This window comes from Wyeomyia smithii, chromosome 2 (assembly GCF_029784165.1).
Source record: "Wyeomyia smithii strain HCP4-BCI-WySm-NY-G18 chromosome 2, ASM2978416v1, whole genome shotgun sequence".
In the NCBI taxonomy this organism is placed as follows: domain Eukaryota; kingdom Metazoa; phylum Arthropoda; class Insecta; order Diptera; family Culicidae; genus Wyeomyia; species Wyeomyia smithii.
The window spans coordinates 91246438-91270213 of NC_073695.1; the positions used below are offsets into that span (position 1 = coordinate 91246438).

The 23776-nt window shown below is 38.9% G+C and overlaps 1 protein-coding gene and 1 pseudogene across 1 annotated transcript; both read left to right on the top strand.

Annotated features, from left to right (window-relative positions):
- Positions 1–8571: 8571 nt before the first annotated feature.
- Positions 8572–9016, top strand: LOC129722736 (uncharacterized). Its single transcript, XM_055676427.1, has one exon. It carries the CDS (start codon positions 8650–8652, stop codon positions 8920–8922), a length of 273 nt encoding a protein of 90 aa, XP_055532402.1. The 5' UTR covers positions 8572–8649; the 3' UTR covers positions 8923–9016.
- Positions 9017–9169: 153 nt separating this feature from the next.
- Positions 9170–11518, top strand: LOC129722735 (phenoloxidase 2-like; annotated as a pseudogene).
- The last annotated feature ends 12258 nt before the right edge of the window (positions 11519–23776 follow it).

Genomic DNA, 23776 nt, shown 5'->3' on the forward strand with positions numbered 1-23776 from the left:
CAATGAGGTTAACAACTTTAAATTTTTTGAAAAAGCACATGCTTTGTATAATATGCGTGTAAAGTGGGAAATTTATAGGAAGTATGGCGGAGGTGAAAAGCATATCACCCAATACCGTACTTGCCAACGTTATGGCCATGGTTCCAAACTCTGTAACATGGACCAAAAATGTCTTAATTGTGGAGACTCTTCTCACAAAAAGGACACATGTCCTGTGAAAGAGTAAAAATTTTCGCTGTGCGAATTGTAACGGCAACCATATGTCAAATTTTTATCAATGCCCAGTCCGTTTAGCAATTGTTAAGGCAAGGCAAGGTAAACAAAATTCAATTTCTCAATTAAAACCAACTTCAAAACAAAATTCTCCAAGCGTACCAGTGACGCATAGTTTACCTACTCCTTTGCATACCCGTTTAACTTATGCACAGGTTACAGGTAGTTCGAACATTATACCGCCTAGTGTTGGTAGTTCGAAAATGACTGTTAATATGGGTAAGCAAAGCACGCTAGAAAATAATTGTACACCTATTACTCCAGCTAATTTTGCTGCCGAAAATATTTTTTCTAATGTCAACAGCCTGGGGCCTATTACGGCAGGTAAACTTTCTTTTTTGCAACAGGCAATGTTCGATCTTATGAACGCCATGTTGCAGGCAAAATCAATGTTTGAAGCCATTCAAAAAGGCACAAATTTTACTATTAAAATTGTTTCTAATTTAAAATTTAGCAATGATTTTAAATAAAACAATTAAAATATTAAATTGGAATGCTCGCTCATTGAAGGCCAATGAGAATGAGCTTTTTAATTTGTTAACAGTAAATAATGTGCATATTGCAATTATTACTGAAACATTTTTGAAACCTAACATAAAATTAAAATATGATCCCAATTACGTGGTTCATAGATATGATAGGATTCAGGGTTCCGGCGGTGGAGTTGCAATTGTTATTCATCGCCGAATCAAACATCGTGCTCTTCCCCATCTTGAGACGAAAGTTATTGAAACTTTGGGAATTGAAGTTCAAACTGAACTTGGGATTTTATTTATTGCCGCAGCATATTTACCATTTCAATGCACACGCGAGCTCAAAAATTATTTTAAGGGTGATTTACAAAAACTCACCAGATATCGTTCGAAATTTTTCATAATCGGCGATTTTAACGCTAAACATCGTTCATGGAATAATTCTCAAAGTAATTCCAATGGCAAAATTTTATTCAATGATTGTTCTTCAGGATACTATTCTATTTTGTCTCCGAATAGTCCTACATGCTTTTCTTCTGTAAGAAACCCTTCAACAATTGATTTGGTGCTGACAGATCAAAGTCATCTATGTAGTGATTTGATCACACATGCTGACTTTGATTCTGACCACCTTCCAATAACTTTTTCTTTATCACATGAATCAGTTTTAAACCCTATGAGCTCTGTTTTCAATTATAACAAGGTTAATTGGGAAAGATACAAAACTCATATTGAGAGAAATTTCAATAATGAGCTTGATTTGCAAAACGAAGTGAATATTGATTCCGCTTTGGAAGCATTAAAATGTGCAATTGTTGATGCCAGGAATTATTCTGTTCCAAAGGCTCAAGTGAAATTTGATTCATCAATAATTGACGAAAATCTTCAACTTCTAATTTGTTTAAAAAATGTCCGCAGATGTCAATATCAACGTTCTCGTGACCCTGTTTTTGAAACTATTTATAAAGATTTACAGAAAGAGATTAAACATAGATTTACTCTTCTGAGAAATCAAAATTTTGAGACTAAAGTTGAAAAATTGAAACCATATTCAAAACCATTTTGGAAGCTGTCGAAGATTCTTAAGAAACCTTCAAAGCCTATTCCAGTTTTAAAAGATGGTGAACGTTTTCTTGTATCCAATGAACAAAAGGCTCAAAGATTTGCTCAGCAGTTTGAGAGTGTTCATAACTCAAATTTGAATTTTGTGAGTCCAATTGAAAATGAAGTCACACGTCAATTTGATTTAATTTCTTCCCAGAATTTTTTACCTGCAGAAATAATTGAAACTAACTTGAATGAGATTAAATCAATTATTAAAAATTTCAAAAATATGAAAGCACCTGGTGACGATGGAATCTTTAATATACTAATCAAACATCTCCCTGAGAGCACAATGGAATTTTTAGTGAAAATTTTCAATTGCTGCTTCAAAATTGCATATTTTCCCAAATTATGGAAAAATGCAAAAATTACTCCCATTTTAAAACCGGATAAGAACCCAGCTGAAGTTTCAAGTTATCGACCAATCAGTTTGCTTTCTTCAATAAGTAAACTGTTTGAGAGAATTATTCTTAACAGAATGATGTCACACATCAACGAAAATTCAATTTTTGCAAATAAACAGTTTGGATTTCGCCATGGGCATTCCACAACTCATCAATTGCTCAGAGTTACTAATATGATACGAGCTAACAAATCTGAAGGTTATTCCACTGGAGCTGCTCTTTTAGACATAGAAAAAGCATTCGACAGTGTTTGGCATAAAGGTTTGATTGCGAAATTGCAAACTTTTAATTTTCCAATTTTCCTAATCAAAATTTTAAAAAATTATCTTACTGATTGAACTCTGCAGGTTGTCTATCAGAATTCCAAATCTGATAGATTTCCTGTCAGAGCAGGTGTACCTCAAGGTTCAGTCTTGGGTCCAGTCCTGTACAACATATTCACTTCAGATCTTCCTAATTTGCCTCCAGGATGCGCAAAGTCATTGTTCTGCGATGACACAAGCATTTCCGTAAAAGGAAAAAGTCTTCGTGTTATATGCAGTCGATTGCAGAAAAGTTTAGATATTTTTTCTTCCTACTTGCAAAAGTGGAAAATCTCTCCCAATGCTTCTAAAACTCAAATGATAATTTTTCCTCATAAGCCTAGGGCTTCTTTCCTCAAGCCAAACAACAATCACGTTGTCAAGATGAATGGGGTTATTTTAAGTTGGTCTGACAAGGTTAAGTACTTGGGACTAATTTATGATAAAAAACTTATTTTCAAAGAGCACATTGAGAGTATACAAGCCAAGTGCATCAAATATACGAGATGTTTATATCCTATCATTAACAGGAATTCTAAACTTTGTTTAAAGAACAAACTTTTGATTTACAAACAAATTTTTAGACCAGCAATGCTTTATGCTGTACCGATCTGGTCAAGTTGCTGTTCAACAAGGAAGAAAACGCTCCAAAGGATTCAGAATAAAATTCTGAAAATGATTTTGAAGCGTCCTCCTTGGTTTGGTACACTCGAATTACATAGACTTACTGGTGTTGAACCATTAGAAGCTATGTCAAATAAAATTATTAACAATTTTCGACAAAAATCGTTGCAATCCTCAATTGTTACGATAAGCTCTCTTTATAGCCAATAAGTTAGCAATTAAGTTAGTTGTAAGTTTACTTCCCCTTTTCTGACAAGTAGGTTTAAATCCCTACGAATGATAAGTCCTAATTGCGAAAGCAAACAAATCCTAACAATTAAAATTACAAATTTCTAACAGTGTTGAGAAGTCACCATTTGCGATTGGACACACATACTCATTATTTACTAATATTTATCATAAATACTTAAGCTACTAACAAATCCCCCCTAAAAAAAAAGGGCGCCTCACGGTACATTCTGAAAAACAATTTTTTTTTTGAAAAAAAGTTAAAAGGAAAATTAAAAATTGGTTCCTATCTAAAAAGCTCATTTTTAAAAATCTGATTTTTTTTTGTAAAAACTACAAAACATTACCTGAACATTGGTGACTGTCTGATCATGAAGAAATCAAGAAAACAAAAATTTATAAGTAATTTTTTGTGTAGTTTTTTTCACAGGGTATATTTTACAATAATGGGCAAAATAATTATCTACAACTTTATAAAGGCACTATGCTAATCAAACAGACCGTTTTGGCTGTAGAAATATTTTTAATTTTTAACCACACTTTAATCATTCAGAGTACTCATCATCAATATCATCATTTGTAATCATCAATACCAACATATTATTTTTTTTAAATAGCTTCTCAAAAATGAGTCGTGTTTCATAACATTGAACCAATTGCACAAAATGGCATCTTTTGCTTATAGAAACGTCTATGCAAATTTCAGTGGTCCAGCGGACCCGGGAGTTCTATTGAGGGTCTGCGATCGATGAAAAGTGTCACAGTCTGCTTGGGAACGTAACGTCAAACGTCGTTACACTGAACGGAATCGTCGAGCCTTTGTTAGGTGATTTATTATTCAGAAGTATCAGACGGGTGAAATTCCGAAAATCATAAGAAGTTTTCGATGCACTGATAATGTACGTTAAATGATATGATTCACTATGCACAGACACACTGGTTAAACAAATATTATCAATGAAAGATTTTGCATTTATATTTTGAGTGATATTTGTCGATAATTTATAGCATGAATTCAAGTGCATATGTGAAAGAAAATCATGGTTGCCCCATTAGGGAAATTATATGCAAACATGAACTGTTTTACGATTCAGGTCTACCCCGTTTCACTTTCGATGTGCTCATTCATAATCTTACTTATTTTACGGCGACAGGCCCGTTATCGATCCAATGCTGAATCCAGAATACGTCGCCATGTCACTCGGTCTTGGGCTGCTATCCCCCCATAACCCCTAACACCTATTTCGCGGACATCCTCGTCGACAGCACACATCCAATGATTGCGGGACCTACCTCGAAGTCGACGGCCTCTATCGGGATTTCCGCTAAATATACTGCCGTTCTAAGTATAGTTGTCTCAGCGTGCATATGGTTTGTGAAGAACGTGGGACAACTATGATTGGAACGGCAGTATAGGTTTCGCTGGTCGTTCTTCCGGCATTCTAGCTACATGTCCTGCCCACTGCAACCTGCCGTGTTTTATGCGCTTGACTATATCCGCTGATTTGTACACCTGGTTCACTTCATGGTTCATGCGTCTGCGCCAAACACCATTTCCTAGTTTGCCGCCAAGGATTGAACGCAAAACCCTACGATCAAAAACACCAAGAGCTCGCCGATCGGCCTCTTTCAACGTCCATGCTTTATGACCGTAGAGGGCCACGGGAAGAATTAGTGTTTTGTAGAGTGCAAGTTTAGTACGGGTTTGCAGACTACGGGACCTCAGCTGGTTACGCAATCCGTAGAAGGCCCTGTTTGCAGCTGCTATCCGCCTTTTATCTTACGGCTAACCTCGTTGTCACATGTCACTAATGTACCCAGATAAATAAATTCGTCGACTACTTCAAAAGTTTCCCCATCTAACACCACCTCAGCACCATCGGACTACCACGCTCTCTACCAGCCACCATGAAGGTTTCGTTTTGACAAAAGAGTTTCGAAAAAATCTGATTTATCTGATTCTAGAAATATATTGCTTAAAAGTTTTGAGTGCGATACGTCTCGACGTTAAGTGATTGTATATTTTTCCTTCTGAAAAAAAAAACTTTTTCTTATTTGTTTGAACTGCGCAAGCAAAGGATGATAAGCAGTTTTAAAATGACAATAGTTACAGCGCTAAAGTTAAACAATAATTATACAGTTATGGACCATCAATTTGGTTAAGTATAGTCTGCTTTTTTCTTTTGGCTGTTGTAATAGACCATTTTACGAGACGTTTCTGAACTCAATTCATGAATGAAATTTTGACAGGAAGCTCGGAACCGCTGACATAACGCACGTAAAAGCAACATCATCATCAGCAGGATCCGTGACACCTGTCAGCTCGTAAAATGTTCTATAGATGTAGTGTTACCACAGATAAACAGATGTACCATGGAATTAATTTTCGTGGATCAAAATAACGGTCAATTCAAATGAACATCAGTTTTGCGGAATATTCCCGTTTCACCGGTGGTGGTGCTGATGTGCTTTATCCCTTCGAACTCAGTTGATCAGTTGTCGTGCACTGTGCTGCCAAAACAGCAGTAAAGCGGAAAATTTGTGTTTTGCGAATTGTGTCCGGTAGGTGTCTCACAAGTTAGTAGGAACCATAATATTCTAAGAATTTTATACGGAGTGGTACGTCTGTTTGTCTGTGCTGCTACTAGATCATGATTCTCAAAGCAGTTTTCAAGTCTGGTGATCAACATGATTTAATAGGTACACTAGCGACATTACTTATCTAGGGACTAAATAATCTAATGCTTTATCCGAAAAAACTTTCCAGATTACCTTAGTGTGGGTCTTTTTTTATTGTTCAATTCCAGGCAATGGGAACGCGAACACTTTGTCTTAGGTGGACGCAACAAACGATGATGTTTACGATAGACCAATTGCCCACAATTAATTTTTGAAATTTTCACGTCAGAGTAAATTTGTCAACTGGCAGAACTTATGAGATAAGGGAGAATTGGTAAGGTGGCTACAACGCATCATCCTCAAGGGTTTCCACCAAATCATGGCTTCGGGGATTGGATGCAGGACGGGATTATTTTTTGGAAAGCTGCATTCTTTTCGACTTATTGTGGCTCCGCAAGTTCGACATTGTAGCGCTGCGATAAGTATGCTGGAAGAGAGTATCTGTACATACATACAAAACTCCTGATTGGTTGGTGGCCAATCGACTTCAAAATGTGCAAGCTGAGGATCAGAGAACGTTTCATCAACACAAGCATTGTTAACGTGCACAGTCCTCACCTTGGAAATAACGATGACGATAAGGACGCCTCTTACGCGCAGCTGGAGCGTGTATACGATAGTTGCTCAAAAAATGACATCATAATAGTTATCGGAGATTTTAACGGGAGGGGAATGGAGACCGGCTATTGGAAATATTAGTGCACAGCGGCTCAGGAACAAAAGCGGATTTCGACTCATTGACATCGCTGCCTCCAAGAACATGGCCATTCGTAGTAACTACTTCCAGCATAGCCTCTCATATAGGTACACCTGGAGATCACCGCAACAGGTTGAAATACAAATCGATCACGTTTTGTTTTCTAGCATATTATCGACGTCCGAACCTATCGTGGCGCAAGCGTCGATTCTGACCACCATCTCTTGATGGTAAAAATGCGTCAAAGACTTTCGGCTGTTAACCCACCTTTCCCCACCACGGTATGATCTGGAGCGACTTAAACTCCCTGAAGTCACTAATGAGTCCGCGCAAAGCCTTGACGCAGCGTCGCCGAACGAGGGAGAGCTTACCGAAGCCTTTCTGGAGGACTGTTGGAGTACTGTGAAACCAGACATTAATAACGGAGCGGAAAATCAAGTTTTTTGATTAAAATAGATTGTATATAGTAAAAGTAACTGCTAGAAAGTTAGAATAGTATAAAAACAGGGTAACTAATAGCAGTTTTTCCGGTCATTAGGCAAAATGCTCGTGGAAATTTCGATTTTACTACCATTACCCATTATATCAAATTCTGTTATCATACACTTGAATGATTAAAAATGTGTTTTTTAAAGCATATTATAACAAAATTTGTTGTTCAATCAACAAAATATTGTACATTGTATCTAATTCTGATCTTTTTCTGCCAAAAACCTTACAGAAGTTGCTATAAACTATAATAATCAGTAAGTTGTTCTGATAGCAAGTTTGATATTTCAACTATTAACGAGACCAAGTTTAGAACACAAGCTGATACAAAAAATTCGTAACAAAATATTAAGATTTGTTATAATCCTGATATTTTTGACTGATCGGGTTCCCAGCAGTTAGGCCTCATTCTTATTTTCGAGTTTCGTATTTTGCAAAAAGGTTTAGCATTGCTCCCCTTTAAGCCTATAAAAACACTATAAACATAATTGTTCGCAAACAAATCGTTCGATTTCGGAAACAAGTTGGGAAAGAAAAACAAACCCCGTAAAGCCACCCGGAAATGTGCTAACAAAGCAATTGCGGAACAAACAGTTATGTATGAAAAAATCAGCGTATACTGATAAGCTTCAATTGATCTAATGATAATTACGCTGCAACGCATTTCATTTAGCACGAATAAGATTCAACACTCAATAAGCAAACACTATGTTGCATTATAAACCCTCGTTCTACCCCACCCCATTCATTGATGTTTTCCGCTGTAGCAGACGTGAACCAGCTACCACGTAGTGAACGATTTCACCGTATAAAATTACCTAATTATGCAAACGTTGTTGTTCCGAATCTAACTTTAAAAGGCACATCAAGACGCGATCGTGAGATTACATCGTCGATTTAACATCGCCTGCTAAAAGTACAATGGCTAAAGGCGTGACTAAGCGGCGCAGCTGAAAGTTCTAGCTGCGCAAAAAAAAAGTTGCATCTAACTGATCGTCCGCACAATTACGGCAACATCCCTGGCATATCTCGGCAATGGGATCTAGAGTAGCGGCGGTGGCACGTGGATGTTCGATCAAATTGCCTGGTCTAACTGCTGACCAGTGAAACAAGTTGCTCGAATAAACATTAGGTAGAGCTGCCCGTTTTGTGTAGCACCGCAGACGCAGGAAAAGTTTTTTTCCCTCGGGCTGCTAGCTCTCAATTGTATTCTGATTATAGTTGTTATTCTTAGCGACGACAATCGGTGTTAATTGTCTCATTTCGGTGCGATTTTTTGCAGCTATAAAACTGTTCGTATGCGGCTACCGGATCGTCAGTACTGTTTGCAAACTTAACAACAAATCAACAAAGATTTGAGAAATTAGTTTTTCATAATGAAACTCACTCTAGTGCTTTTGTTTGTTGGCCTGATTTGTGCTGTGTACGCTCAGGATGCCACCAAGGACGCCAAGGATGCAGCTGATAAGGCAAAGACTGAAGCACCCGATGCGTCCAAGCTAGGAAAGGATGCCACCACAACGCCGGATCCCAAGGACGCTTCCAAAAAGCTAGATGACGCATCCGGCAAAGCAAAAGATGTCGCCGCCAAGGCCAAGGACGATCTCGCTGGAGCCGGTAAGAAGCTTCAAGATAGTTTTAAACTGTGAAAATAGAATGACTCTGAGTCAATGAAGACGAAAAAGTGAGGGCAATGATTTTGTGACCAGCGATAGCAATAAAAGGCAACAATCAGTGAAACAACAGTTGTTTGACAATTTCCAAAAATCCGAAAGCAGCCCAAAATAAAGTTGATAAAAACGTGAGTTGCGGTTACAACGCGTCTGCGGTTGCTTGCTTATGTGCTATATAAGCGAACGCACCAAACCGTCAGTTAGTATCAAACTTCTGCTCTAGTAAGTGCGTAATTAGTTCTCCCAATCAGCCCAACCTACCATGGCGGACCCGAATAATCTTCTAACGCTCCTCCAGCGGCCTTTGGAGCCAACATTTTTACCGAAAAATGAAGGAACAACAGTCATTGATCTTCCCGACGAGTATCTTACCGATCGCTATCGTCCTATTGGGGCTGAATTGCAGTCACGTTTTTCGGGAGACGCTGACCAGAGGATTCCCATTCGCAATGTTGCTCCCCCGGATCTGTCATTCGCAAATGGGATCGAACGCCGAGGTGCTTTTTCGTTGTTTGTACCGAAGCATCGCGAAGCAGCTGCAGCTTTGATCACTTTGTTCCTAAACCAACCGGACGTGCCCTCTTTGATGAGCGTTGCCACCTACAGTCGCGATCGTTTAAATCCGGTACTGTTTCAGTATGGCCTGGCCGTGGCCATTCAGCATCGACCAGATACGAAGAATGTCAACATCCCATCGGTTATTTCTCTATTCCCGGATCAGTTTGTAGATCCTGCTGTGTTTCCGAAGCTACGTGAGGAAGGTTCTGTTGTTCAGCAAGCAAACAGGGTAAGATATTTTGACAGCATTTTGACAAATTACTAGCATAACAAATTGATTCACAGATGGTTATTGATATTCCACCAAATTATACCGCATCCGACCGGGAAGAGGAACAGCGTCTGTCCTACTTTAGAGAAGATATCGGTGTCAACCTGCACCACTGGCACTGGCATCTGGTTTACCCTGGTGAAGGTCCAGACGTAGTAGTGCGAAAGGATCGCCGCGGAGAACTCTTCTACTACATGCATAGTCAGCTAATTGCACGTTACAATATCGAACGCTTTTGTAATCAACTGGCTAGTGTAAAGCATTTAAATAACTACCGTGAACCAATACCTCAAGCCTACTTCCCTAAAATGATTCGAAGCTCCAATAACCGTTCGTACCCTGGGAGACACGCCAATATCGCACTCCAGGATGTAAACCGCATCGATAACAACACAGTCGTTCAGGTTAACGATTTGGAACGTTGGCGCGATCGAATTTTGGAAGCGATCGACCAAGGATTCGTGATCGATCGCAGTGGAAAACAAATTATACTCGATGATGTTAGAGGGATCGACATTCTCGGTAATATCGTGGAAGCTTCCGATTTAACTCCAAACAAACAATTATACGGAAGCTTACACAATATGGGTCATAATGTAATTGCATACATTCATGATCCGGATTATCGCTACCTCGAGGATTACGGTGTTATGGGTGACGTAACAACGGCTATGCGCGATCCTATATTCTATCGCTGGCATGGCATGATAGATGAAATTTTCCGAAAACATAAAAATCAACTAACCCCATACACTAGCGCTCAGTTGGCATTTCCTGGAATTACGGTTAACTCCGTGGGAGTTCAGGCGAATAGTGCGAAAGCTCCACCCAATAACTTGGTGACCTATTGGCAACGAACGCAAGTTGACCGCATCCGGGTTGGACTTTGGTCCTTCGGGTAATGTATTTGCATCTTTTACCCATCTACAGCATGCTCCTTTTTCGTTCCGCGTTGAGGTCAACAATGATACTGGGGCGGTACGTCGCGGTACATTACGAATCTGGATCGCACCGAAAGTAGATGAGCGAAGTACTGCTCTACCGTTCCGCGAACAACGATTGTATTTCGTGGAAATGGATACTTCAACTGTTACATGTAGGTTTATCGATAACGAGCAATTTAAATATATCGAGAGCTAACTATTTCGTCCTTTCAGTGAATCCTGGTGTCAACACTATTGTGCGACGATCGAATCAATCCAGCGTTACAATTCCATACGAACGTACTTTCCGTGCCGTCGGTTCAAGTGCAATGCCCAGTGATCCGAAGGCGTTGGCTCAGTTCCGCTTCTGTGGATGTGGTTGGCCTGAACATATGCTTATACCTAAAGGAACCGCTGCAGGCACCCAGTTTGATATTTTTGCTATGGTGTCAGATTATACCAATGATGCTGTTAATCAGCCAACCGAGCAGTAAGTATTAAAATATATTTCGGGTGAAACCAACGATTAGAATGAATGGATAACGTTGGGATTTCAGAGAGGGGCCATGTGATGATGCTCACTCGTTCTGTGGCCTTCGGGATAAACTATATCCGGACAGACGAGCCATGGGATACCCCTTCGACAGATCGACCCCAGATACAATCAAAACCTTGCAGGACTTCATCAATCCGAATTCCAACATGCGTGCGGGAACCTTTCAAGTGAAGTTTAAAAACACAGTCATCGCTCGTACATGAGTTTTTTGTAGTTCTTTCCGATAGTTTGCTCATAAAAAAATAAAGACTTTTATTAACATGAGATTGGTCTTTATGTATTACTGTAGGAAATCTCGTCGTACACTCTCAGCACAGCATCGACATCGAACGTAATTTCCCAGCGATTGTCAGTAGGAAGCCAACTCCGAAACGACGGCTTCAGCAGAAAATGTGCCCTTTCCGGTTCGTCTCTGTGCACGGCTGCTTTTACTACCTTATTCAGCGTGTCCACTACAATGTTCAGTGATTGACCAGGACGATAGTGGTTGCTTGTATCAGTGTAGGCAGTGCCCAGCGCCTTCCGGGCTGGAATCACCAGAGTCAACCAGAGAAGAGCGATAAAACGCAAAACACCCATGTTGAGGAAAGTCTTTGGAAAACTGAATTTTATGGGCTGTGAGACAGTCGTGTTTTTTTTTTTTCAAGAGAGCTCTTGTTCGAAACAATATGTGTATACATTGGTTGTTGACTGTGTACTGGTTTAATCCATTGGGATTCAGTTTCGGGAATTGGAGCTGGCACGAAATAATACTGCAGACAGCAATGTTTGATCAAGTGTGCATGCATCGTTGGTTGCAAAATGCGAATAAAACTGTGACCAAATATTTTCAGCCTGATTTATTATAAAATATTAGTATCTGTGATGCCGTTGTACACTTTCTTGTTCATAGTGCTTGTTATCGATTCATCTCTTACCATCAAATAGACTGTTTGAAATTCTAAGCCTGTTTGACTCACTACACCAGTGGCTTTCTCACGTTTTAGTCCAAGTATCAAATTCCAATTCAAATTTATCCCACTAACAACTAATATGCAGAGTAACTACAATTTGGTCACTCACAGTGGTTCAATAGGGCAAAAAGTGGAACTTGATTCCATACCGCCTTTCACCTCCATTCCAGCTTAATAATGTCTCCGGAACAATTGTTTGCATGATTAATCTGCATAACTACAAATTATCAAAAATTATGCAGCGTTTACTATATTAAAAATACAAAAACTAACTTTTTTGTGTTAAGAAATAGAGGAATATTTCGTTGAAGAAAGTTGTAGAATGTTTAAAAACATGAAACTTTGCTGAACAAACGAAAATCCTCTCTTCATTGGGCAGAAAGTTATAAAGTATGTTAGGTGGAAGTTACTTAAAAATAAGTTTTTTGTACTGTTGCATGTTGGTTACATTTTACAAGAAAATGTTGTTCGAAGGAATTGTTAACAAACCATTTTTCTATCTTTTAACACAAAAAGTTAGTAGTTTTAATATATGAAAACTTTCTGTAACATATGCTCGCCGTACTCTAATATTGGATTGGGACAAATAGAACCTACAAGAGTTTTTAGTACTTGAGCTTAACTTCAAGGAAAAGTATTGACATCATGATTCGACTTGCCCCATTTTACTCATACGTTCTTGAAATTATCGAAAAAATAAGTTAAAATATTATATAACTTTGTAAGGAAAAGTCCTCGAGATGTATAATCTTTGGCAAAAATATTTGTTTTGTGTACCCTAAAAATTCCTCTGAATAATGTTTTCTTGTAAACAGAAGTTAACTATATGTGTTCAGATGACTTCTAGTGATTAATTTTTGAAGATATCGCTTACGGGTGAAGAATTACTAATGTTTAGATTTTGGTAATATACGTTATTCAAATGGGGAAAATGAAAAGAAATATCTCCTGGTTTCACTTGAAACAGCAACTAGTGTACATTTAGTAGAAAAATGATGATAAGGTATTTCTTAAAACTAAATAAAACTAGTTTATTCTGATATTTTTATGTCAATAAGATAAGGTTTTTACAGTTATAGTTTGTTTATTTAGTAAAAATACTGTCAGGACGGATTTAGAATGCGGGTAGAGATGCCTTGACCATGAACTCACACATCTCAAGGCTTCCACAAAAGGTAACCTTCAAAAACATGAGCCTTAAAATAACAAGACCCATATTTAAACGGTCTCCCAGCACCCTTTTAGTGCTCAGACATATATTCTACATATTCTTCGGCAAAGGTATTGTTAGGGCAGTCAACAACTTGTAAAAACTTGTGCTAGTAATATTCGCCATTTTGAAACAGATTCAACAACTTACGACTGATAATTGCTTTAGTAAAATTGAGTATATCGGCTTTCCAGTCATCTGCTTATCAAAACGAAAATTTATTTTCTATTTCCGACGTTTCGATTGAATATAAAATCTTTTTCAAGGATTCTACAAATAGACAAGTTGTTACAAAAATTCTATAATTAGAAAACAGTCACTTACAGAAAGGATATCGTTTTATGTCTAATAGCTTTATGTTTTGAGCATCAACGGTCAAAGATTGAATTGTGGCTAGCATTCGTTTACTGTAACCGGGTAATGAGGGCAGAAAAATTATAATTGTAGGACAGATTTTCTAAATAAAAGTATTAACCGTTTGAGTTCATCTGCAAGCTCAATGGGTTTCCGTGGCAAACGCTTCAGACAACTGTCATGCTCCAAAAAACATTTTTCGTTTATTTTGGCGATGCTCGTTTTTGTTTTTAAATTCGAGGTTTTGTAAACTAGTAAAAGTTACCTATGATCGATATCGTGTTTCAAATTTGTAGTATAGAGGTCGCTGCACCAAGTTTCGACCGTTACAGCGTCTCTACAGCACATGTTTACTCACGACTTCCATTTGTTTAGTCGATTAGCCGTTCTCGTTGTGTACGTTCTTTGTTTGAGTTTTTTGATACTTTTTAACTGTGAGTTATACTCAAAAGTACTTAAATATTAGTGTGAGGTTGAGTTTTACGTGGGATCGGACGCCAACCGCGTCAAAGTCACTGAGCGTCGCATGTCTGATACCGTGAAAGAGGGTAGGCGCAGCCTTAGATCAGATAAAAAAAAGGAAGAAGAGGAAGAAAAGGCCAGAAAGGACAACTTTACGGCTCAGGGGTAGCTGACTGAAGGTGAAAAAAATATTAGGGGCTTTACTGTAGCAATTCTTAAGATTTATAGCAATTTGAAACTTTAAACGCGTTTTTCTCAAAACCATGTTTTCAAAATCGGCGAGCAGTAGAACTGAAAAAGTTTACATCCGATTGACTTGAAATTTTAACTGTAGCTTCTTAATTAGATTATCTAGTGAAGAACACACGATTTTAGCGATTGATTGACAACAACTAAAGTTATAAACAATCAAAGTCGGGTTTTTTTTGTCGAAGCAGAACTTTTTTTTTCAAACCGTTGCCATTTTGCGAAGAAAAATTCTAAAAATAAAATCATGTGTACTTCACTAGCGACACTAATGTAGATAATGAAAAACATTTTTGTTTTGGTTATAGGTGGAGTTGGGCACGACTTCTATTGCTCGCCGCGGAACAACTTTTAAAAAAAGCGGTTCACGGCAATCGCTGCACAGCCGCCATTTTGTAACAAAAATAGCAATGAAAATATTTTTTCTTTCCTGCAAGAGTTGCTCAATCAAATGATATATTATTTATATACCTTACATTTCAAATGTCCTGTAAAAAATTCATGAAAAAAGCCTTGTTTTTTTGAGCATTTGGTAGATATTACCCCTTAAGCGTACTTCAAACCTTTCGATTCGCGACGCGGCTCTAAAGGCAAAGTGTTCCGCCTGGTTTGTTCAGCAAACCCTGAAACGAGCTGGGCTTCGCGTATTCAAGATCCGGAAACACCGAACCGGTATGATCAACAAAACACGGCGACAAAATCCCGCGGAAAGAAACTGTATCGAGAGTGGTTAACGAAAGCGATGTGTGTGTGGTTATGGATGACGAAACCTACATCAAAGCAGACGCAAAGCAGATTCCGGGGCTGGAGTTCTACGTTGCCAAATCACGGAAGACATCAGGAAGAAGAAAGTGAAGAAATTCGCCAAAAAATTCTTGCTCTGACAGGCCATATACCTATGCGGTAAACTGGGTAAACCGTACATCAAAACGGGTGCCATCAACAGCAAAATTTACCGCACCGAGAGCCCGATTCTCTCTCTAATGATGGGTTAGTTGGAAACATTCTTTGAAGAATATTATGTGTTGCAGCATTTTTAGTGAGGTAAGATTGAACGAAAACCCTAATGGTCGAGTCGAACATGTTTGGTAATTTTAATATTATTTTCGTCTTAGACAACGCACATCTCTAATTTTAACATATTTTATGTAAAAAAACACGATCTTTCGAATGGAATATAAAATTTGAGGTAGGTTGGTGGGCACCTATTCAAAAATCAATTTTTCTAAAAGAATGCAAAATGGCGGCCAAATCCAGTATAGCGACTATCTACTTTGATATTTGCAAAAGAAGGCCCTATCTTTTCCCTTTCTAATGATATGTTGGTTTAGGTAATTTCATTGAGAAATTTAAAGCAATTTTGGTGAGCCAAGTTTTAAAGAAAAACGAAAAATTTTAAAAAAGTAAAGTAAAAGTTTCCTGTTAACGGGGGGTCCATCAATTTGATCAACCAAATGCAGTTTCTTTACTTGTTCAACATGGGCTTCCAAAAAAACATAACATAAATCGTTTTTAATACCATCATGTAAATAGTGGGCAGGTCTCAGCGGGAATTGCTCATCTGTTGCCTTTCCTGCGGTCCCATGGAGGCGAAACATTATGTTGGCCGGACCTGGCATCATGCCATTACGCGCGATCGACGTTGGATTAGTGCAAAGACAATAATGGAGGCCAAAGTTCTAAGATCATCCAAGGTGTTTAAGAACGAGTTAGAGTTGAAAAAGAATGGATGTAAGAGACGAACAAGATCGGCTCCACCATTGCACAAAATGTAATGAGGGGTCTTAAGGGCAAGGTGCAGGCTTTCAGCGATGGAATGAAAATGAAATAAAGAAATTATGCCGAAGCCAGCAGGAGGAATTCAAACCGGTTATTGGAGTATTCAGCGCACACCGGCTCACGAACGAAAACGGTCTTCGACTTATTGACTTCGCCGCCTCCTAGAACATGAACATACTTCCAGCATAGTACCTGGAGATCTCCACAATAGACTGAAACACAAATCGACCACGTTTTGATTGACGGAAGGCACTTCTCGGATATTATCGACATCCGAACCTATCGTGGCGCAAACGTCGATTCTGACCACTATCTCCTAATGGTCTAAATGCGGCATAGACTTTTGGTTGTCAACATGATTCGTTACCGTTGTCCGCCACGGTATGATCCAGAGCGACTTAAACTCCCCGAAGTCGTTACTGAACACATACAAAGCCTTAAGGCTGCGTTGCCGGTTGAAGAAGAGCTTACCGAAGCCCCTCTGGGAGACCGCTGGAGTACTGTGAAAGCAGCCACTTAAACGCATCTCGCGCGGGGTTTGTGCTGCGAGTTGAAATGTGTCGGGATAAAGATGGAGCAATCTTGATGGATGGTGAGGTGATCGACAGGAAATAGCAGCACTACAATAAACCCCTGAATGGGGCAGAATCTGACTACCAGGACGGTGGGGGAAAAGTTTTCTTATGCACAGCAAATAAGGGAGACATACCGCTTTCCACAATAAGCGAAGTTAGGGATGCTATCAGGCAGCCCAAGAAAAACAAATCAGCTGAAAACAATGGCATCCCAGTGGGGCTTATCAAGCTGGGCCCGGATAGGTTAGGTTCCTGTCTGCATCAGCTGATAGTCAGGATCTGGGATACAGAACAACTAACGGAGAAGTGGAAGAAGGAAGTAATATGTCCAATAAACAAAAAGGATGACAAGTTACAATGTGAGAACTACCGAGCGATTCTCGATTCGCAACGCAGCCTGTGTTGGCTGCCTGCGAAGGCTTGTGGGAAGTTATCAAGCCAGTTTTATGGATAGGCGATCGACAACGAACCGAATCTTTACGCTGCGGTAGATCCTCCAAAACCGTCGCGAATGCCAAGTCCCCACGCAACACCTATTCATCCATTTAAGGGGTTATATACAGGCTTGCCAGATCTACGGATTTATCCGTAGATCTACGGATTTGTTCACTTCTACGGATTTACAAATATATGGGAAATCCGTAGAAAAGAAGAAGAAAACACGGGAAATCCGTAGAAATCCATAAAAATCCGTAGAATCTACGGATTTTCACGAAAAAGTTCTGGCATCTCTGGTTATATACCTTTTTAGTTTTCAAAAAACCGAAAAAAAATTTATTGTATTATCTCCAAATACAACATCTTGAGAACATTTACACAAATTTTCATAAAGATTTGAGCAATAGGAAGAAAGTTGGAGCGATTTGCAGCGCGCCTCGCAACGGCCGCATAAGCTAAACTTGAAACTTTACACGCGATTATCTCGGAATAGTGTTATCCGAAAAATGACTTTGCCGTGATCCTGATTGCGGGAAAACTACTGAACCGATTTCCTTCATCTTTTTTTTTAAATTTTCCTTATTAAATTCGCCGGTCCTTGAACGATCGCTTTTTAAAACATACAATTACATTTTGCCGCAAAAAAAAATTTTAATGCAATTTTCAGCGCTCAAAACGTGCATTTTTTGGGAAAAACGTTCCCGTTTGCACTGAAAACAAAATACCCATAAAAGCGATCGTTCAAGGACCCGGCACACTTCTAAACTAATGAAATAATATGAGTTTTTTGATTTCGGTTGACCCGCTGAGTCTCTATCAGGATCACCGCAAGCCTCTGCAAAAAAATAGCGTTTCGGGGAAACGGCCATTACTCCAGTAATAATTGGTATATCTCAAAATCAAACAAATTTTGTTGTTGTTGATAAACTGTACTTTCAGAAAAATACTTCTTTGATGCAATGAAAATGATGCTATGCACTTAAAAATAGATTCAAACTTCCCTCATTTTTCTCGACCAAAAAGGTATATAACCCCTTAAAGGGCGCTTAAGGCACTATCGACCGTGTAGAGCTATTGAAACTTATGGACGAAAATGACTTCCCTGAGAAACTAACAAGACTGATTAAGACCACGATGAATAGTGTACAGTAGTGTGTTGTGATTTTTAGTACGGTATCAAGCCTGTTTGAAACACCAAAATGGGCAAGGCGACAGTCTTTCCTACCTCTCGTTCAACATTGCACTTGAAGGTATTATGAATCGTGCGGCCTTTGTAATGCGAGGCACGATCTTCAATAAATCCAGGCAGTTCATCTGAAAAGTGAAGCAGAAAATTTTGGATAGAAGGCGAATAAAGGGTGTTTCACTTCAAAGCTGCACAAACAAAATTCAATCTCAAAATTCGAGATTTCATCCGACTGCCACCAAATCTTCAGGGAGAATAAAAAAACAATAGGAGCTTGTTTTGGCATCATTCTATTATTTCAATTAACCTGTATAACCGAATGCTCGAACCCTAGACTTAATCCCAGCCGAAAGTTTCTGCACGACTTCAGAATCGACCGTTATCAGTGTATTAACCGATGCCCTCTTCATTTCTTCGACATTATTCACAACTTTAGGTCGTTTTAGAAGGTGTCCCTTCATAATGACCCAGTACTTCTCGATCGGGCGTAGTTCCGGAGTGTCTGGGGGACTCCGTTCGCCTTGTAACACTTTACCACCTCCTTGGAGTAGTGGCAGAATGCCAAATTGTTACCGGACATTTTTGTTAAATGGAACGGTAACGAATGTGAGACGTTTTGGTGTGGGTTTTTTTTTGTAAAATTCAATGTTAGATGTAAAATTTTAGTATGTAAGGTAGGTTAAGTAAAGTAGTTTTTTTGTTTTTCTGGCTCTTTTCTGTTAATTGTTGTTAGTTTATTTTTGTTTGTTGAATTATTTTGTAATTTTGTTTAACATAGTGTAAGTGTACTAACCCGTAAACGAATGTCAACCGATAATTGGGCTTCGAAAAAATTGCGGAAAAATATTCGATGTTAACGTAACCGTTTGAGGAAGTGAAGGGGCACTGTCCAAAATGCAACCCCTGGGCCCTTAAAAAAGATTTTTCGTGTCCACCCCGGAACATCCAGACCAGGTGTTGGGGCTTAGCACGAAGGCACTAAAGCCGCCGTAAAACATAACCCAGGGAAGGGACAGCCTCACTCCTTAAACGGTAATAACCCCAAAATATATATATATATATATATATATATATATATATATATATATAGATATTTGTAACGGAAAGACCGCAACGATAAAAGACGGCAAAAAGACCGCACTAAAATTACCCACCCCAGAGAGGACAAGCGAGAGAAAGAGGACAAGATCGGGAGGGTGACAGATTGAGGATGGATAGTCTGAAGATAGTCTTCAAGAAAGACAGTCGGAAAAAGTTGAGTTAAAACGCTAATTGGAAAAAGTGATAGCGTTTGGAAAATTGGTGACTAGCTTTGTCAACCAGAGTTGCCGGGTGAGCCGGAGGGTCATCTATCCCAGTGCCGAGGTTCGACGTTCGTCAGTGGACGACTATCAAGGCCGTCATTCTCCACCCCGTGGACTTCACCACTTGGCCACGAGTGAAAGGAATCAACTCCCCGGTGGTTACACCTTTCTCGCCGCTGGAACACGTGGGCGATTTTGAAGACGGTCCACCTGGCTCTGAGGTCTTTTACCCTGCTGCGGCGGATCTTCCGTGTGAGCCGTGGGCTACCTCTGGCATCCCGTGTAAGCCGTGGAATTCTTCGGTACCATCGACATCATCCGGAACGCGTGTGTTCAAGGTGTGTCCCTCTCCTCTTCTTCAGTGCGTCGTTCATCAATGGGCCCCAACGTTCGTCGGTTTGCGCTGTATCGATGATGCGTAATAAATAGTATATAGCATGAATTTCCCTTTTTTGTATATAAAGAGCCAGTTACCCTTTCCTAAACGTCTTTTGGTCGTTCCGCTTCGCTAACGGTAAGTCGTCGGGTTGCATGAGTCCCCCAACAGTCGGTTGCCGACCCTGAGATAACCCCATAAAGAGCTAGCTGGGTTGAGTGAGAACTGAGCACTTATAAAATCCGGCCAGAAGAGTGTCGCACCATCGTGAGCCTAGAGAAAAGGAAGGAGCCGCTCCTGGAGGCACTCTTTTAGATATACCTGCCCATTCATAGTGCTATCGGTGACGAACGGAGTGTTCCACTTTCCACACGTGCAAATGACTTGCCAACTTTTTGGCGAATTTCGAGACCTTCCGCGTCCTGAGGTCCTCGGGAACATCAAACTTATCCTCCGTCACATCACGTACAGCTTTCCAGGAACCTGCTCGAAGTCTGCCTTGATATACGTCTCATCATCTATCACGCAACAGTGTGGCTTGGTCAACTTTTGATCGTACAGCTTTCGTGTATGACTTTTTGCGGTCGTATTTTGCTTCTCGTCTCGGTTTGAGGACTTCTGGGCCTTAAACGAACATAGTCCGGCTCGTGTTTTGATGCTCTGCACGAAAGAGGCACTCACGTGCAACTTTTTTGCCACATCTCGAACCGAGCTGTTAGGTTTGCGTTTGAAGGCAGTAACCACGCGCTTGTGATCATTTTTGTTGAGTTGAGAGCTTTTCCCTCCGGCTTCCGATCTACAGTCAGACGTTTTTTGAAACGTTTTATCACACCGGACACCGTAGAATTCGTGATTCCTAGCTTTTTACCGATGTCGCGGGCGGCAGATGCTGATTTTCGACGACATTTTGAAAATTTTTGCGCACCTGATGAAATCAATTGACAGCATCTAATCAATACGCATATTTATACACAAAATATCATTTAATTTTACCCAACTTATCCATAGTTAGAGCAATATCTGTGTGTGCAGATTTGAAGTAGAATACCCTTTACATCAAAGACCAAGTATCTGCTAGCAGGGGTTGCCGGGCGCGATAGGACTCGCATAGGCAGTAGCGTAGTGATCGACGGAGATGAGTTCGAGGTGGTTGACGAATTTGTGTACCTCGGATCATTGGTTACGTAAGACAACAACTGTAGCAGAGAGATCCGCAGATGTCACAAAGATCTTGTAGCTGGAAGTCGTGCCTACTACGGACTCCACTAGACGTTGAGGTTTTGCAAACTTCGTTCCCATACCAAGTGTACCGGGTACAAAACGCTCATAAGACCGGTAGCCTGTACCTGTACGGCAACGGTTCTCAACCTGGGGTACGCGAAAGAAAAATTAGTAATGGCGGACAAAGCAATTTTTCTTTATGATACTTCATTTGAACAATCTAACTTGCTCTTAAAACATGACTGTAGCATTCAAACAAACCATAGCACATAGGGGTATTTGAGATCAAAAGTTGGAATAAATTGCAAAAATCAAAATTATTATTGAACTCCCATAGTCGACTCCACTAGATTCGTAGATAGTGGGGGTATCCCGTGACAACTGTTTTACTATAATTTGTTTTGTTTTTGCTCCACCTAAGCTGTCCAAATACAAACTAAAAGCGAAATAGATTTTCAAGACGTAATTTATTGATTTTTCCGGAGACATTTTTATGTATTAGTATTTTGCCTGTTACAGGTATGGATAGTCAAATGAATGATATGCAATAAGTTTTGAACATTTCAGATAGATGGTTTGGTGTTCAAACAAACAATCACATTTTCAGGAAGGTATGAGTTTCCTGAAACACGTCCAGAAAAAAAAGTTGCGCATGTTTGCGCATTTATGATATATCATGGTTTTATTCCTGTCAATATATGGGTAATTCCATGCGAATTAACTAAAAAACAGTTCAATACTGATAAGTGATTTTCGAATAAAATAGTAAAAGGAATGCAGATAAAATATAAGTTTTGACCGAAAGTGTTGCTAGATGTATTATTTTTGTTTTTTTTTTTACTAAATTTGCATTTTTAGGTAATTGCAGCCGATTCTATTTTAAACTTGATAGTTTTATTAGTTCCTCATAAAATTTCAAAAACAAATCTCATGAGATAACCAATAATATTACAGTTTTAAATTTCTCATTTTCCGCCAAACAATTAGATTTATATGAAAATGTCTGTGAACTTTTTACCTTAAATTCTCTACTAATCTTGCTTCATTTAAATTGCAATCTTTAAAACTTAAGCAGAGAAAGAATTTGCATCAAAAAACGAACTGCAGAGCGATTTTATTGATTTGATCGGATTAAACCTTTTAATTTGATTAACCCGTAAAGACCCGGGACGGAACTTGTTTTTTGAAAATGCTTGTTCTCAGCACTGGAACGGCCGATTTGGGAAAAGTTGGACTTTTGTTCAAAAGGGAATAGTTGCTTTAAGTTTTGGTATAGATGCTACCCCTCTGGACCCCTCCTCATTTTCGTGAGACGCAAATATGTCAGTGTTTTTTTCTAATTTTTCAAACAGATTGAGCAAACACTGGTAATTTTCATACGTATCAATTGCTCCATGAATCAAATCATGTCAGGTGGATGAAATATGGTAAGTAAGAGTGAATTTTAGAGTTTCTAAATTATTTCAGTACAAAATCACAAAACTACGAATTTTCATAAAAATTCAAATAAGAAAATCGTTCTTCAAATTTTAAGCTCAACATTTTTGAAGTAAGGTCTCCTGAATCAATATGCGATGAAATATTTATTTTAGCATGCAAATATTTTGAGAAAAACGTGTTTAAATTCACTACAGAACGTATTTTCACGGAAACCTGATTTATTTATTTATTTATTTATTTATTTATTTATTTATTTCGTCAAGCAAATGTAGACTACAGTTATAATAATACAATGCTTTCTTATATTCTATACATTATTTCCAGTAGTTAGTCGTTTTTTTATTTGATTTCTGCCCATGGTGATGTCGATATTTTCGCAGTGCTGGTTATAGTGACGCATCATGCGATTTATTGGGCCATTTTTTGAGTAGTTTGTTCTGTGAGAATTTTCCGAAAATATTTTACGATTTCTTAATTGACGACTGGGTGCATAAAAATTTAGTTGTGATAATAATTGAGTAGATTGCACGCGTTGAGAAATAATGTCATTGATAAAATAAAGCATTGAAAGATCGCGGCGTTCTTTAAGTGCTTGTATGTCTATAAGCATGCAGCGTGCTTCATATGATGGTAAGGGAAATGATGTCCAATTTAGCTTACGAAGCGCGTACAAAAGAAATTGTTTTTGGACAGATTCAATGCGTTCTTCATGTGTGGCAATATAGGGATTCCATACAATGCTACAATATTCCAGAATTGGTCGGACGTATGTAATATATAATAGTTTGATTGTATATGGGTCTTGAAAATTGTGGCCGAAGCGTTTTATAAAGCCCAGCATACTATTTGCTTTGTTGATAATTGTATTATAATGTTCTATGAATGTGAGTTTGGAGTCTAAGATTACGCCTAGGTCCCTAACGATTTTGCATTTTTCTACTGGTTGGTTTCCTAAGAAAATGTTTGTTGGTGGTGTTA

Bases quoted from the DNA above. Each gene is read 5' to 3' on its own strand.
- LOC129722736 (XM_055676427.1), top strand. From the start codon at position 8,650: ATGAAACTCACTCTAGTGCTTTTGTTTGTTGGCCTGATTTGTGCTGTG.